Source organism: Ostrea edulis, chromosome 5 (genome assembly GCF_947568905.1).
Source record: "Ostrea edulis chromosome 5, xbOstEdul1.1, whole genome shotgun sequence".
Taxonomy (NCBI): Eukaryota; Metazoa; Mollusca; class Bivalvia; order Ostreida; family Ostreidae; genus Ostrea; species Ostrea edulis.
The window spans coordinates 86,125,418-86,138,539 of NC_079168.1; the positions used below are offsets into that span (position 1 = coordinate 86,125,418).

Sequence of the window (13,122 nt, forward strand, 5' to 3'; positions counted from 1 at the left end):
ATTGATTATACATGTATATGGAAAATATTAACTTTTTCAACATCAATAGTTTGTCAATATTTTTTTTATTTTATCCACTGAATTAAATTCCTCTTAAAGATATATTTCTATCATGCGCAAAGTTTAATTTAATAAATATTTTTGCAAAACTTACACATCACATGAGGATCGAGCTACCTTAAGGAGGGATTGCTAATAAGTATGACATATTTCATGAATCCCTTAGCGATAAGTGAATAGTCCAAGACTGTGCTCTTTGGCGTTTGAACTGTATATAAATTTTAAAAATAGTTCTTGCCGAGTGATTGCGCATTCAAATTCGTATAAAATTAGGACTTCACGGAAGTTGGTTCACAGAGAAAAAAAATCATTGTTTAGGTAGTAATACAGAAATCAGCTAAGAATTCTTTGCTATACACATGTACCCAATTTCTATCAGAAGTCTGACGGTGTGAATTCGTGATCGACCTCTGGCCAGGTTCGATTTGTTTCCAATGACCCATATACATCTTGGTTTAGTTTTACCTTTAAGCAAAACATACCGTGAATGTTTTATTTCGGGATGAACCTGACACTACAGCCCGATAGATCAACTTAATGCCCATAATCAATCTCAACAACACATGGACACGGCTAATGTTCGTAACAATTGGGGCCCGTGTTAGACATTCCGATATGATAAAACCTAAATCAAACTTTCACAACATCAAATTCAGCTCATGTATTCAATACACAAAAGCTGTTCATTACATGGAAAAATGATTCGCAGAAAACTTTACCGCACGGATATTTGGTATTTTAAGTATCAAGTTCATTATAAATGATTTAAGTACTCTAAACATTAAGTATATTATATATACCACTTAAGTCGTAATGCAGTTAAACATTGTAATTGTAATTTGTAACATGTTCATATCAGTCCAGCCTTAGCCATGATAGATCGCGGAATGGGAGGCTGATTGCGGAAATAAAACGCTTTAAAAGTCTTTTTTGGTCCAATGGGGAAGAAGGCGCCATCTTTGTAGTCATGTGATTGCATGACGACAGCATTGCCTACGTATAGGGGTTTTGGATTCTCTCCCATGGACATGACGCTGACTGCCTCGTCCACCCATACGCGCTGCAAGTTCCGCTTCCGGACCGGTGGGACATCTCGATCCGCCACTAGGACACCGTTAACATAGGTTTTGTCAGACAAAAGAATTTCACTGTACACCTGGGTCACTATGCACAAAGTAACCAGGGCAACTAGTACCTCCTGCAATATAAGTTGAAGTGACCTCAGTAAACTTTTAATCGAGAGCTAAAGCTCTTTCAATTCTTATTTGATTGTTCGTTAAACTGAATATGTACGGCTTGATAAAAGGATGAAAAACTTATCTCACGAAAACAAAACTTACCTTCATATCGTTGTATTCCGAGATACCAGAAGGGAAGAGACGGTTATTTACGTGATGCAAGATCTTGTAATTATCAATTCAAATGATAGCGAAGACGGAAACCTTTGACACCTTCGTCGACTTGACGGCATGTCAGACGATTGTTCATTGGCTGATTTATATGTTAAGTTACACCACTCGAAGTCATCAACCATCATTTGTCAATAATTCTCACCTAGGGTTGAGCAATAATTGTGATTGTGATTGGATATTTGGCAAAATTCCTTCAAGAATCCCATTGTTTATATATAAACTTCCAATAAAAGAAATGAAAATTAAAACTGCAAAAACTTGTTTCTCAGATTTAATCAATTTCTAAACATGTGCTTCCTGTCTGCACTGTCGTTAAATTAATGACAAAAGGGCTCTTAATTAGGGTCATTAAGTTTGAAATATGTACACATTCGTCAAGGAATTCATTGTAATTTAGAACGCGTGTGGAACTGTGTAGTCGTTTTACTTGATGTTCTGAATTTCTTTATGATTTTAAGTTATTTTTGTTGTTGTATTTCCTTTCCATTTAATCCACTCTCCAAATCTAAGTAAGCTGATATACAAGTACGAACATCAAACACAACGGACATTCATAACTACAAACTACACATACACTGGCCAATAAATTCATCACGACTTACGTGATTTATGGACGTTTTATTGTTCACTGCGAAAATTTAGACACGTAACACCGGTAAATGTCGGTGTTAATGTCTTAAATGGAAACCTGAAAGGTGAAATTAGTTTGTTTATCTTCGTGTCTTCTAAATAGAAAATCGAGGTACTACTAGTAAATTTTCACTGATTTTGTTTTTCTAATTTTCAAACATTTCTGGGTAAATGGTGGGTTCTCCCGGTCCGCTATTTTATACCGACTTCCTTTAAAAACTCCTCTGATCACGAGAGTCAACATATCTGCATGTATGTGGTTTTTCTTACATTCTTGATCAAAGCTCGTTAAATTAAAACAAGACAAAACCATTACTAGATGACTTGTGAGAAAACTGAATTCTTTACTTTTGTCGAACCTTTTCTAGGAATGACCAAATGAAACTGAGACCTTTAGCAATATAATGCATCGTTACTTCTTTATGGCTGTGGTTGGGATGGGGTGGGGGATCCATCTCTTTCTTCTCCCATCCCATTCAGGGTCACCTGAATTGAAAGATCAAGTTAGCTTTTCTGATCACCATTTGTCTGTCGTCCATCTTTTAATTTTTTTTAGTCATTTGGAGCTATTGCGGACTTCATTTATGAATTGAGGTAAGAAATTCATTTTAGAAATGATTTCTTATGCCGCACATTCTATGTACCGGGTAATACGCACATTCTATGTACCGGGTAATACGCACATTCTATGTACCGGGTAATACGCACATTCTATGTACCGGGTAATACGCACATTCTATGTACCGGATAATGCGCGGATTCTATGTACCGGGTAATACGCACATTCTATGTACCGGGTAATGCGCACATTCTATGTACCGGATAATGCGCGGATTCTATGTACCGGGTAATGCGCACATTCTATGTACCGGATAATATGCACATTCTATGTACCGGGTAATACGCACATTCTATGTACCGGGTAATGCACACATTCTATGTACCGGGTAATACGCACATTCTATGTACCGGGTAATACGCACATTCTATGTACCGGGTAATACGCACATTCTATGTACCGGGTAATGGCTTGTTGCAGTGATCAAACATTCTTTTTATTCGCATAGTGCCAGGGCCCAGCTAAAAGTCCACCAAAAAATAATAGGCATTTTTCTGAATTCATTTCAGCATATCTTGGGGAAATAGAAATACGGAAATTCGGGATGAACTTTGGTAGTAATGTAGATTGATGATGTATGAATATATTAAAATACAAAGTAGAAATTTATATCATTTGGTTTATTGTTTTACATCACTAACTTGGGTACCCTATATTTAGAGTTCTATACCATTACTCTTTAATAGTAAATTCGACCCCAAGCGATGCAATTGTCTGTTCCTGAATGACCGGACAGATCGATTTTGAAATAACTTTCGTTTTAAGACTGACATTATTGAAATTTTACGCCTGTGATACCCCACTCCCTGTGATGAGTGGGGTCTGTCAGCTAACATCCCAGACTGTACTTGTCAATGCTGGTACCGGACATTCATGACTGTACCTGCACACTAATGTCAAAGTCGGAATGTCAGAGCAAGATTTTCCGGATTGTTCAATGTAGTGAATATGTATGACAAATTGTATGAATACATACCCCCGTGTATAATTTTTGGATTTGATTTGATTTCTATGCATAAATCGCCTCTATGGAATGCCGTTATCGCCAAAAAGTAACATTGACCAAGGTAGTAAAGCTGCCGTGTATAAATTTACTGTATTGTAAAGAGCGGGATTGGAACATACACCCTTTCCCCGGGGAAAATGTGATTCTGGACATATTTCTTGGTTGTTCGCTATGTTCTATGAATATAATATACTTTTCAATGCAATTCTGATACTTGGGACCCAGGCGCGGATATAGAAATTTCATAAAGGAGGGGGGGGGGGGGTGGCAGATAAATTGTTAATATCGAAAAGCTTGTTTTTACAGCTATAAATTTCTGCATGTATAACTGTATATGAAATTCAAAAAGTACTCTTCAAACAATGAATTTGAACAAGCATTACTCTACATGTATGGTGTGAAGGGGTGGTGAAAGCAAAGCAAAAAAACAAAATAAAAAATTAACAATTCTACTTGATTGTTTACTAATTATCTCATGTTTTCAAAAGAAAGATTGAACTGAAAACAGTTTTACAAGTTCACGTCCCATGCATATGAACTATACTCGCAGACGTCGGGAGGACTTTGATATTATAGGGAGATAAATATCTATGGAGCTGGTTTAATCAATAATGTATTTTAACAATGTTTTGCCTACGAGAGCGAGTCATCAAAACTGACTAAACGAATCATGTATGCAGTATCAACACTAAATAAACAGACCATCACCTGCACTCTTTTATTCAATTTGTCTGGACTAAATTTGAATTACAGAGGTGAGTCGAAGTAAACCAGGAACGGGATCCGGATATCATATTAATTTATCATGATGGCACAACTTCTAATGAGTTTGTGCGCAGATTTGGAAAAGCCATGATCTATGAAAGCACCGTATGTCCACTTGTGGCTGTGTCATTATGTATGATAAGGCGGTTCCCCAGGAAATCTGGAAGTGACTTCTTTCCAAATATCAACAGACCAACCAAAAAAAAAAAAAAAAAAAACGATACTAAGGAGGATAGAAGAAAACATGATATTAGAAAATATTAACAAAAGCAACTCAAACGTGGCAATCTATTTACCCGCCGACAGTAACTTATAGATCTATATATCTTTTTCGGCAATGGCCAGTGGTAATAAAATTAAGAAAAATCAATCAATCAATGTTTATGAATTGATTAAACTGTAATTTGACAGAATATATTACAGACAATTTAACCCTACAAGCTGCTGCACGCAGCCAGTGTTGATTATTGAACCCAAGAGACCAGTTAGAGTATTTCTCATTGCCCTTTATCTAATTACATTGTAGCATGTTTCTTCATCGTATTTGCTTTCATTTGTTTATTTTTTTGTTATTAAGTCCTATATATTTCACAAGCCATAAAACGAAGACATGCTAAATGTGTTGGAATCATGAACAATATTTAAAATAGACATTCGTGAATACATAAAGATAATTAGTTTTTTAAATCCTATTTAATGAAATGTTTCTTCAATTATCAACTTTAAAGGCATAGGGTCTAAGATATTGTTGAAATTTTGCATGTTCCAAAAAGGTGGCAAAATTTAAGATCATAACAAGAAAATCACAAAAAGTTCTTCGGAATGTTTACAAATACGTTGGATACGATAGTAATTACAAAATAATTCCCTGTTCTAATTTGCCTAAACTAGTACCCTGTTGACTTCGCATCTCTTGTGTTTGTGTGTAGCCACCAATCAGCGGGGTACCAGTTTAATATATTGTCCTCCAGACAAAAATTTTATATAGGGCTAAAACGTCAAAATGACTTCAATTTCAAAGTGCTGCAGCTATAGATAACCCATAATTAATACTACAAATTTGTTTTTTGGAGTTCTTGCAAAATATTGTGATGTCATTTTTTGAGATAAAAGATAGACCCTATGCCTTTAAGGAGCTGCTAGTTGCTTTCAGATAATTCTATTCATTAATCACTGTCTTATTTGACAGAATACATTACAGACAAGTTAATCCTTCAGGCTGCTGCATCAAATGTTGACTCCGAGTCCATAGAGACCCATCATCATTTCCTTTCAGTATCTTTGAAGTTTGTTTACCAAATTGCTATATTTCTATATTGTATTTATATATTGTTCTGCATTTTTTTTTAATTCACTCTTTAAAGGGATATTTAAAATGGTAAATTAATCCATTCAAAATAGATTAAAATCATAAAAACATTGATTGTATTTCATCATCATATTTTGCAATATCACTTTGCAAAGTGGTGATAATGAGTACATTCGGGAAAAAATTTAATTTTTATTATTTTAGCCTTAAACTAATTTCTGAGACTAATCAAACCAGTGATATAAAATCTTGATTAAAAAAAGAAACCTTTACACGCAATAATCAAGAAAGAGAATTATTGATTTCAAGATGATATTTTGACCTGTGAACTTTGACCTTAAAGTTGTTACGGTCTAAGAGGTACTGTAAAATTAAGTATATGTACCATGATTCAGCAAATTTGAATTGCACTCACAGATTCTTATGTTTCAGTGTGTCCTTGAACTTTGAAATTTGACCGTGAAAATCAATAAGAATCATTAACAATCATCAGTTCAAAACGGACAGCAATGAGTCTACTCATAACCAAGTTACCGGTATTAATTTTACTAAAATTTGTCGTTTATCTTTGACCTACATGCATGACCAACTGTAAACTAATATGATAATATCCCGCAACTGTGTTGGCGGATTAAAAGAAAAATAGAAATAATCTATAATCTTGGATCAAAGAATTATGGATGATCATGATATATTAAAGAATTAGGTGTAATAATGTATCAAAACACAGTTGAAAACATTTTGGGATAGAATAGTGCATTTTATTGTGTTAATAAACAAAGACCTATTGGAAATGATTAGTCAAATCATACTACATGTATCTACACTTCACAATTCAATGATTAAATTACAATCAAAAGAATTGATAAATAAATGATGAAAAGAAATATGACCTCCCCCAAAGGTGGTGGGGGTACAGTATGAGAATGACGTTTATATAACTGTAGCTGTCCTTTGCACCAGACACTCTATACGTTTATTACTTTGCCCACCCTTTGTGCATACAGTGTACATGTATGCTACTAAACATCCAAGATTATTTGAAACTATGATGTAACTATGTACCCGACAAGAATTTTAGAAGGAATATTGGAAGGATATTATGGGGGGGGGGATTGGTGGTTGAAGTATGACAAGAAAAAATAACGGATAAGTAATCAAAGGTTGTGACATGAAGAAGAATGAAATATAAAGAGTTGGCCAAATAAAAAAAGTTAGTATTTGGATGATTGTTATATCTGACGAACAACATTTTTCATTAAAATTTTCATCAGAGTACTAATTTTCGCAAAATTTTTAGACATGTTAAATCGTATTGTACTGAATTTAGATTTTCAATTTCCTTTAAAAAGACATGATAACGGTATGATCAAAGAAAAAAAAATTATCTTGCTGATCGACGAGATGTTTCATCTAAAATCATGAGAAATGAAAAAAAAAAAATCTCCAATTCACGACCTAATGTCCGTTTATGAATTTACCATTATTGGTTGATTTATATTGTTTAAATGTATTGCAGATTGGTGTAAGATTTACATCTTCATTCATGCGCACATTAAAAAATCCGAAATATATTAGCCTATTGTTCGTTTAATGTTTAGACCTATTTGTTTCAATTCATTTACTGGTGTCGTGCTGTTTTTGTTAGTTTACAATATATTATGGTTAAACCTAAAAGCTATCAGCCTTTCGCGGTGAAATAAAAATGCATCAATTCAAAGGACGTTTTGTAAACATGTTCGAAGATTGACATTGTCTTTGATGTCGCAAAGTGTGCCTGCGATTCTTAGCCCAGCTGCATCACCAAGCCTAGTCTTCGCTGGTTGGCAATCTCTTGAGGTTAGTATCATTTTCATTCTCACTCTTTAATAGTTTATCTTTATTATATGTCAACAGGGGATGCTTACTCCTCCTAGGCACCTGATCCCAACTCTGGTGTGTCCAGGGGTCCGTGTTTACCCAACTATCTATTATACATTACTTATGAGAGTTATGAGATTGATCACTGTTCGTTATCTTCACCTTGCATGTAGAAGACAAGCACATGATGCATCTAAGATGAATTATGAATCGCAATTTGAAATTTTAAGATGAGAAGCTGATTAAAGATCTGAAAGTATTTAGATTTCATTTATATTTTGGGTTGTAGGTAACCATTGTAATTACTTCGCTTTGTCTTCTAAATTTGAGCTTACATTTACATCATAAAATATCTAAGCTCTGGCTTACATAATTAATTTAGTTAAAATTAAGTTTTTGTTTTGTTTGATCAACCCAAAAGATTACTTTTCCTTTCAAATTAATTAAACCTGATTTAAAATGCTAAATAGTATATATATCATTTGAATTTACCGCTCTTTTCGAACAGTTTAGTAAAGAAAAGAAAAGTAACGATAATCGATTGTAACAAAGGTAAAGGTAAAATAATAGTACAAATAATAGAGAGGTTGAGATTTCAAACGTGTACAGGTACGTGTATACTGGTATAAGGGGAATCACCGAAATTACTCGCGTGTTACGTCATCACTTTTGGTGATGACAAGGTTTCTACACGTTCTCCTAACTTGAGGAGAGGCATTTACACGTAAGTACAAACTTGTAACTTGTAGCTTTTACGATAAAAACTAGCCGATATGATGAATGGGAATTTGATTTTTAAACATTATATAGAATTTCTAGCTTCATTTACACCTATTTTGATCATGTAACATGTTTATCCATATAATGATTAACTGCGCTAAGTCCTCGTACACGTTTATTCTACACGTCATGAAAATCTCAACAGAAAAAAACCCCGGGTACGTGTACGTGTAAATATTATACAAGTACCCGTACAAGTACACGTTGAAATATAAACCTCTCCAGATATACTTACATACTTTTGATTTTGATTCTTTCACTATTTTTAATACATATTTATTAAATTTACTACCAGTAAAATTATTTTTACTACTGGTATAAATAATTAATTGTGGGTAGCTTTGACCAGTGTTTTATTTTTACTGGTGGTAAAATTATTTTTACTGGTAGTGTAAATAAATAATTGTGGGTAGGATGGCCAACCATAGCCGTCATTTATTATCTGGCGGCCGCCATATAAATTAACTGACGGCCGCTACTTAATTAACTGGCGGCCGCCAGTTAATTTATTGTGGCGACCGCCAGTTAAAACAAGCGACGGCCGTCAGTTCATTTATTCAACTCCCCCTCCGCCCTCTCTCTCTCTCTGTTAGGGTAAGCTATAAAAAAGACATACACAAGTTAAATAAATATTAATTCTGTACCTTGGCACCTATCGGCTTCCGTATTTATTAGGTCACCTGAGTTTACTCTTGCAATTGGTTGTCGTCCGTCGTCGTCGTCCGTAACAATTGAACATTTTTAACTTCTTCATAACTACCATTCCAATTCTTTTCAAATTTGGTATGAAGCATTATTGGGACAAAGGGGACATAAATTGTAAATTTCAGGACTCAAGCACTCCTGGGGCCCTAGGGGCAGGGCAAAAACTGCCCAAAATTGACCAATTTTCAAAAATCTTCTTCTCAAGAACCACACACGTGAAAGACAAACTAAATGCATAGTGATGTAGAGGAGGAAGGCCTCTACCAAAATTGTAAATGTCATGGTCCCCGGGGTAGGGGTTCTGACCCCCAGGGCGGGGCCAAATTCGGTATATGGTGTTTATGTGTAAAACACTTAAATAACATCTTCTTTAGTGCTATTTATACTAAATTGAAAGTAAATACAAATTAGATATTTAGAAAGAACAGGTAGTCCTTTACCAAAATTGTAAATTTGATGATCCCAGGGGTAGGGGTTTTGGTATCAGGGTGGGGCCAAAATGGTCAGTTATTAAATGTGTGAACAACAGACATTTTTAACTTCTTGATAACTATCATTCCCACTCTTTTCAAATTTGGTATGAAACATATTTAGAACAAGGGGGACATAATTGTAAATTTCAGGATTCCTGCACCTAGGTGAATTATTTACCTTTACATCTTCATGGAAATTTTTAAATTCCTGCAGGAATTTGAGATTTCTACGGGATTTATTTTTCTCCGATTGGAATTTTAGAATCATTCCTACGGGAAATTCAATTTTCCTGTCTGAAAATAGAAATTCTATTTTCCTGCAGGAATTTATATTTTTCCTGTAAGAATTTCAAATTACCATAGGAATTTAAAAATTCGTCTAGGAATTTTACTTTTAATGGTAAATATCTCAACGAACTGGGACATTTATCTCTCTAAAATAAGGATCATAGCTTTACAAAGAATGGTTTTAACAAAGGCATGTGTAGTTTCCCCGAGTTTAGTAGATTAGGCGGGTGCATATTTGCCATGCACTTGGGCTCTGGCAGATTTTTCAAGACAGTATCTATATTGCTTGATTTAGCAGGACACTTCCATCAAAAGCGATAAAAGAATGCAATCGAAATATGTAAAAGGTTTACAATTAAAATACCTTATGCCAATTATTTTTTTTTTTTTTACAATTTGTTTCAGATTATAACTCTAATATAACTACATGTATATCTAATAATAATTGTCTCGCACTTGTTTACACTTGTATCAACGATTCATCTTATCTGAGTGAATTGAACAAGTATTGTTTGAAAGTTAAAAACATTGTATTCATAGTGGCTACATGAAGACTAAATATTTTTCATCTTATTTACAGCTCAGAAAACAGAGAAGTTAGTCCACAGAAAAAAGCCCGACATTGTTGTTAATTGATAACATTGCCCTCATTGCTTGCAAGTTTTAGAGTTTATCTCATTAAATTTAAAATTGTATGGTTCCTGCTTGACTTTGATATCTATTCAACTATTCTGAATGAGGTTCTTTCATTATAGGAATGCTACTGTGAATTTCTCTCTGATAAAGTTGTTACATTATACATTTACATGTACTATTCATACAGTCATTCAGGTTCAGGCAGGCGGTATATTATTTGTAACTTTTCTGCAATACTATCTCAAACTGCCACCATTATATTGTAATCATCTGATTAACTGTTATAATACCTAAATCATATTATATCGTACATGGATATATACTTAGTTTTGTACAGACATGGATGTAGAATACGTTGTGAATAAAGGAGAGGTACAGTCGTGGATGTTGTTAATCCGGGACAGGTACAGTCGTGGATGTTGTTAATCCGGGACAGGTACAGTCATGGATGTAGAATATCTCGTGTATACAGGACAGGTACAGTCGTGGATGTTGTTAATCCGGGACAGGTACAGTCATGGATGTAGAATATCTCGTGTATACAGGACAGGTACAGTCGTGGATGTTGTTAATCAGGCACAGGTACAGTCATGAATGTAGAATAACGTGTGTATACAGGACAGGTACAGTCGTGGATGTTGTTAATCAGGCACAGGTACAGTCATGGATGTAGAATAACGTGTGTATACAGGACAGGTACAGTCATGGATGTTGTTAATCCGGGACAGGTACAGTCATGGATGTAAACTATCTTGTGTATACAGGACAGGTACAGTCGTGGATGTTGTTAGTCAGGCACAGGTACAGTCACGGATGTTGTTAATCAGGCACATATACAGTCACGGATGTTGTTAATCAGGCACAGGTAAAGTCATGGTTGGAGGATACGTTGTGAATACAGGGCAGATTACGTCGTAGATTTTGTAATTGAGGCACACTCACAATGTACACTCATGGATGAAAAATATCTTATGATTTCAGGACAGGTAGCGTACGGAGATGAATAATGTAGACTCTGATTTCAATTTCCTGTTTCTTCGTATTGATAAAAGAAACTTGGATAATATCTGGTTTACTTGTGTGTTTTGACTACTGTTGTAGATGTTTCTGTTAGCGAATATGGCGATCTATACAATGGATTTAAGCATAGAAATTAGATTTATTCTCTTTGTCTAGAGTCTATTTGAAAATTGATTTCTACGTCTGAATTCAGTAAAATCATTTAACAACAATTCATTTGGTCTCCGAGAATATTTTAAATAGCATTCTTGCTAAAACCATGCAACTTGTAGGCTAAGGGAAATATTATTTTTAATGAAACTGCGCATGGATTTTTTTTCAATGCTTTACGTATAAAATTGCATATCCTGAAATGTGATTATGCGACCAGTACTGGGGTCAATTGCATAGCAATGTAGTGCATTACATTACCATTACTTAGAAAATTTGCCATTACCATTATCATTACCAATATTTTGAAATACAATACATATATTATGCCATGCTGACCAAATTTTACCTTAAGACGAGAAATATTTTTCCTACTGAAATCCATATTGACTGTATTATTGATATATTGATTGGATTAAATTCAACTGCCCATTTACTAGACCACAGATGATTTTTTTCAAGATCAATAGACAATGAATTTGCAGAATTGACAATGTCATCATTGACTATTCTATAAATAGAAGTATCATCTGCAAAGAGTCTTAAAGGGTTTCTTATGTCTATAGAGATATCATTAATAAACAACAGGAAAAGAAAGGGTCCTGAAACTGACTCTTGAGGGACTCCTGAATTGGTGTGTCTAGGGGTTGATGAAAAACCATCCAATACTACCTTTTGAGTTCTATCAGACAAATAATTTTCAATCCATCTAATCAATTGTTCTGAAATACCATAATGCTTTCATTTATGTAAAATACCTATGTGACATACTCTAATGCTTTAGAGATATCACAGAAAACAACTCTAACATCGTTGCCTTTATCAAGACAAGATATAACTGTATGATGTATTGTTGTAGAATCACCTGGTTTAAACCCAGATTGATGATTGTTAATTATATCATTTTCTTGACAATAATTGTACATATGTTTAAATATAGTTTTTCTAAAATTTTTACATACAACGGATGTTGGAGAGGGCTTATATAGGCAACACCTTTGTCTAATCCTTTTATGTATTATACATAATAAAAGATTGTTTAAATTTGAATTTATATATTACACCACAGGGGCTAAACCCGTTTTAGGCCCGAACTCTGAGATATTATAAATATAGAGTTCGGGCCCAAAAACGGGCTTAGCCATTGTGCATTACACATCACTTGCGAATGCATTACATAAGATTAACATACTGATATTAAAGAAATGGCAGAAGAATTACTTCTTTGTAATGATTTATGAATTTTAAATATGCAGTAACATAAGCACAACAAATATTCATCAGTATTAGGAAAGTTATTCATTGCATTTGATTATCACCAATTTTTCAAAAGTTTCATCTTTCAGAGATCATCTGCCTGAAAGAAAGAACCATTTCTGAAAACAGTTCACAAGAGTCTACTTTGAAAC

The 13,122-nt window shown here is 34.2% G+C and overlaps 1 protein-coding gene across 1 annotated transcript; it reads right to left on the minus strand.

Moving 5' to 3' along the window:
- Positions 1-706: 706 nt before the first annotated feature.
- LOC125650682 (uncharacterized) lies at positions 707-1,554 on the minus strand. The gene is made up of 2 exons (XM_048879160.2): positions 1,401-1,554; positions 707-1,258 (listed from the first exon to the last, which is right to left on the minus strand). The coding sequence occupies exons 1-2, from the start codon at positions 1,404-1,406 to the stop codon at positions 911-913; spliced, it is 354 nt and encodes a 117-aa protein (XP_048735117.1). The 5' UTR covers positions 1,407-1,554; the 3' UTR covers positions 707-910.
- Between the last annotated feature and the right edge of the window lie 11,568 nt (positions 1,555-13,122).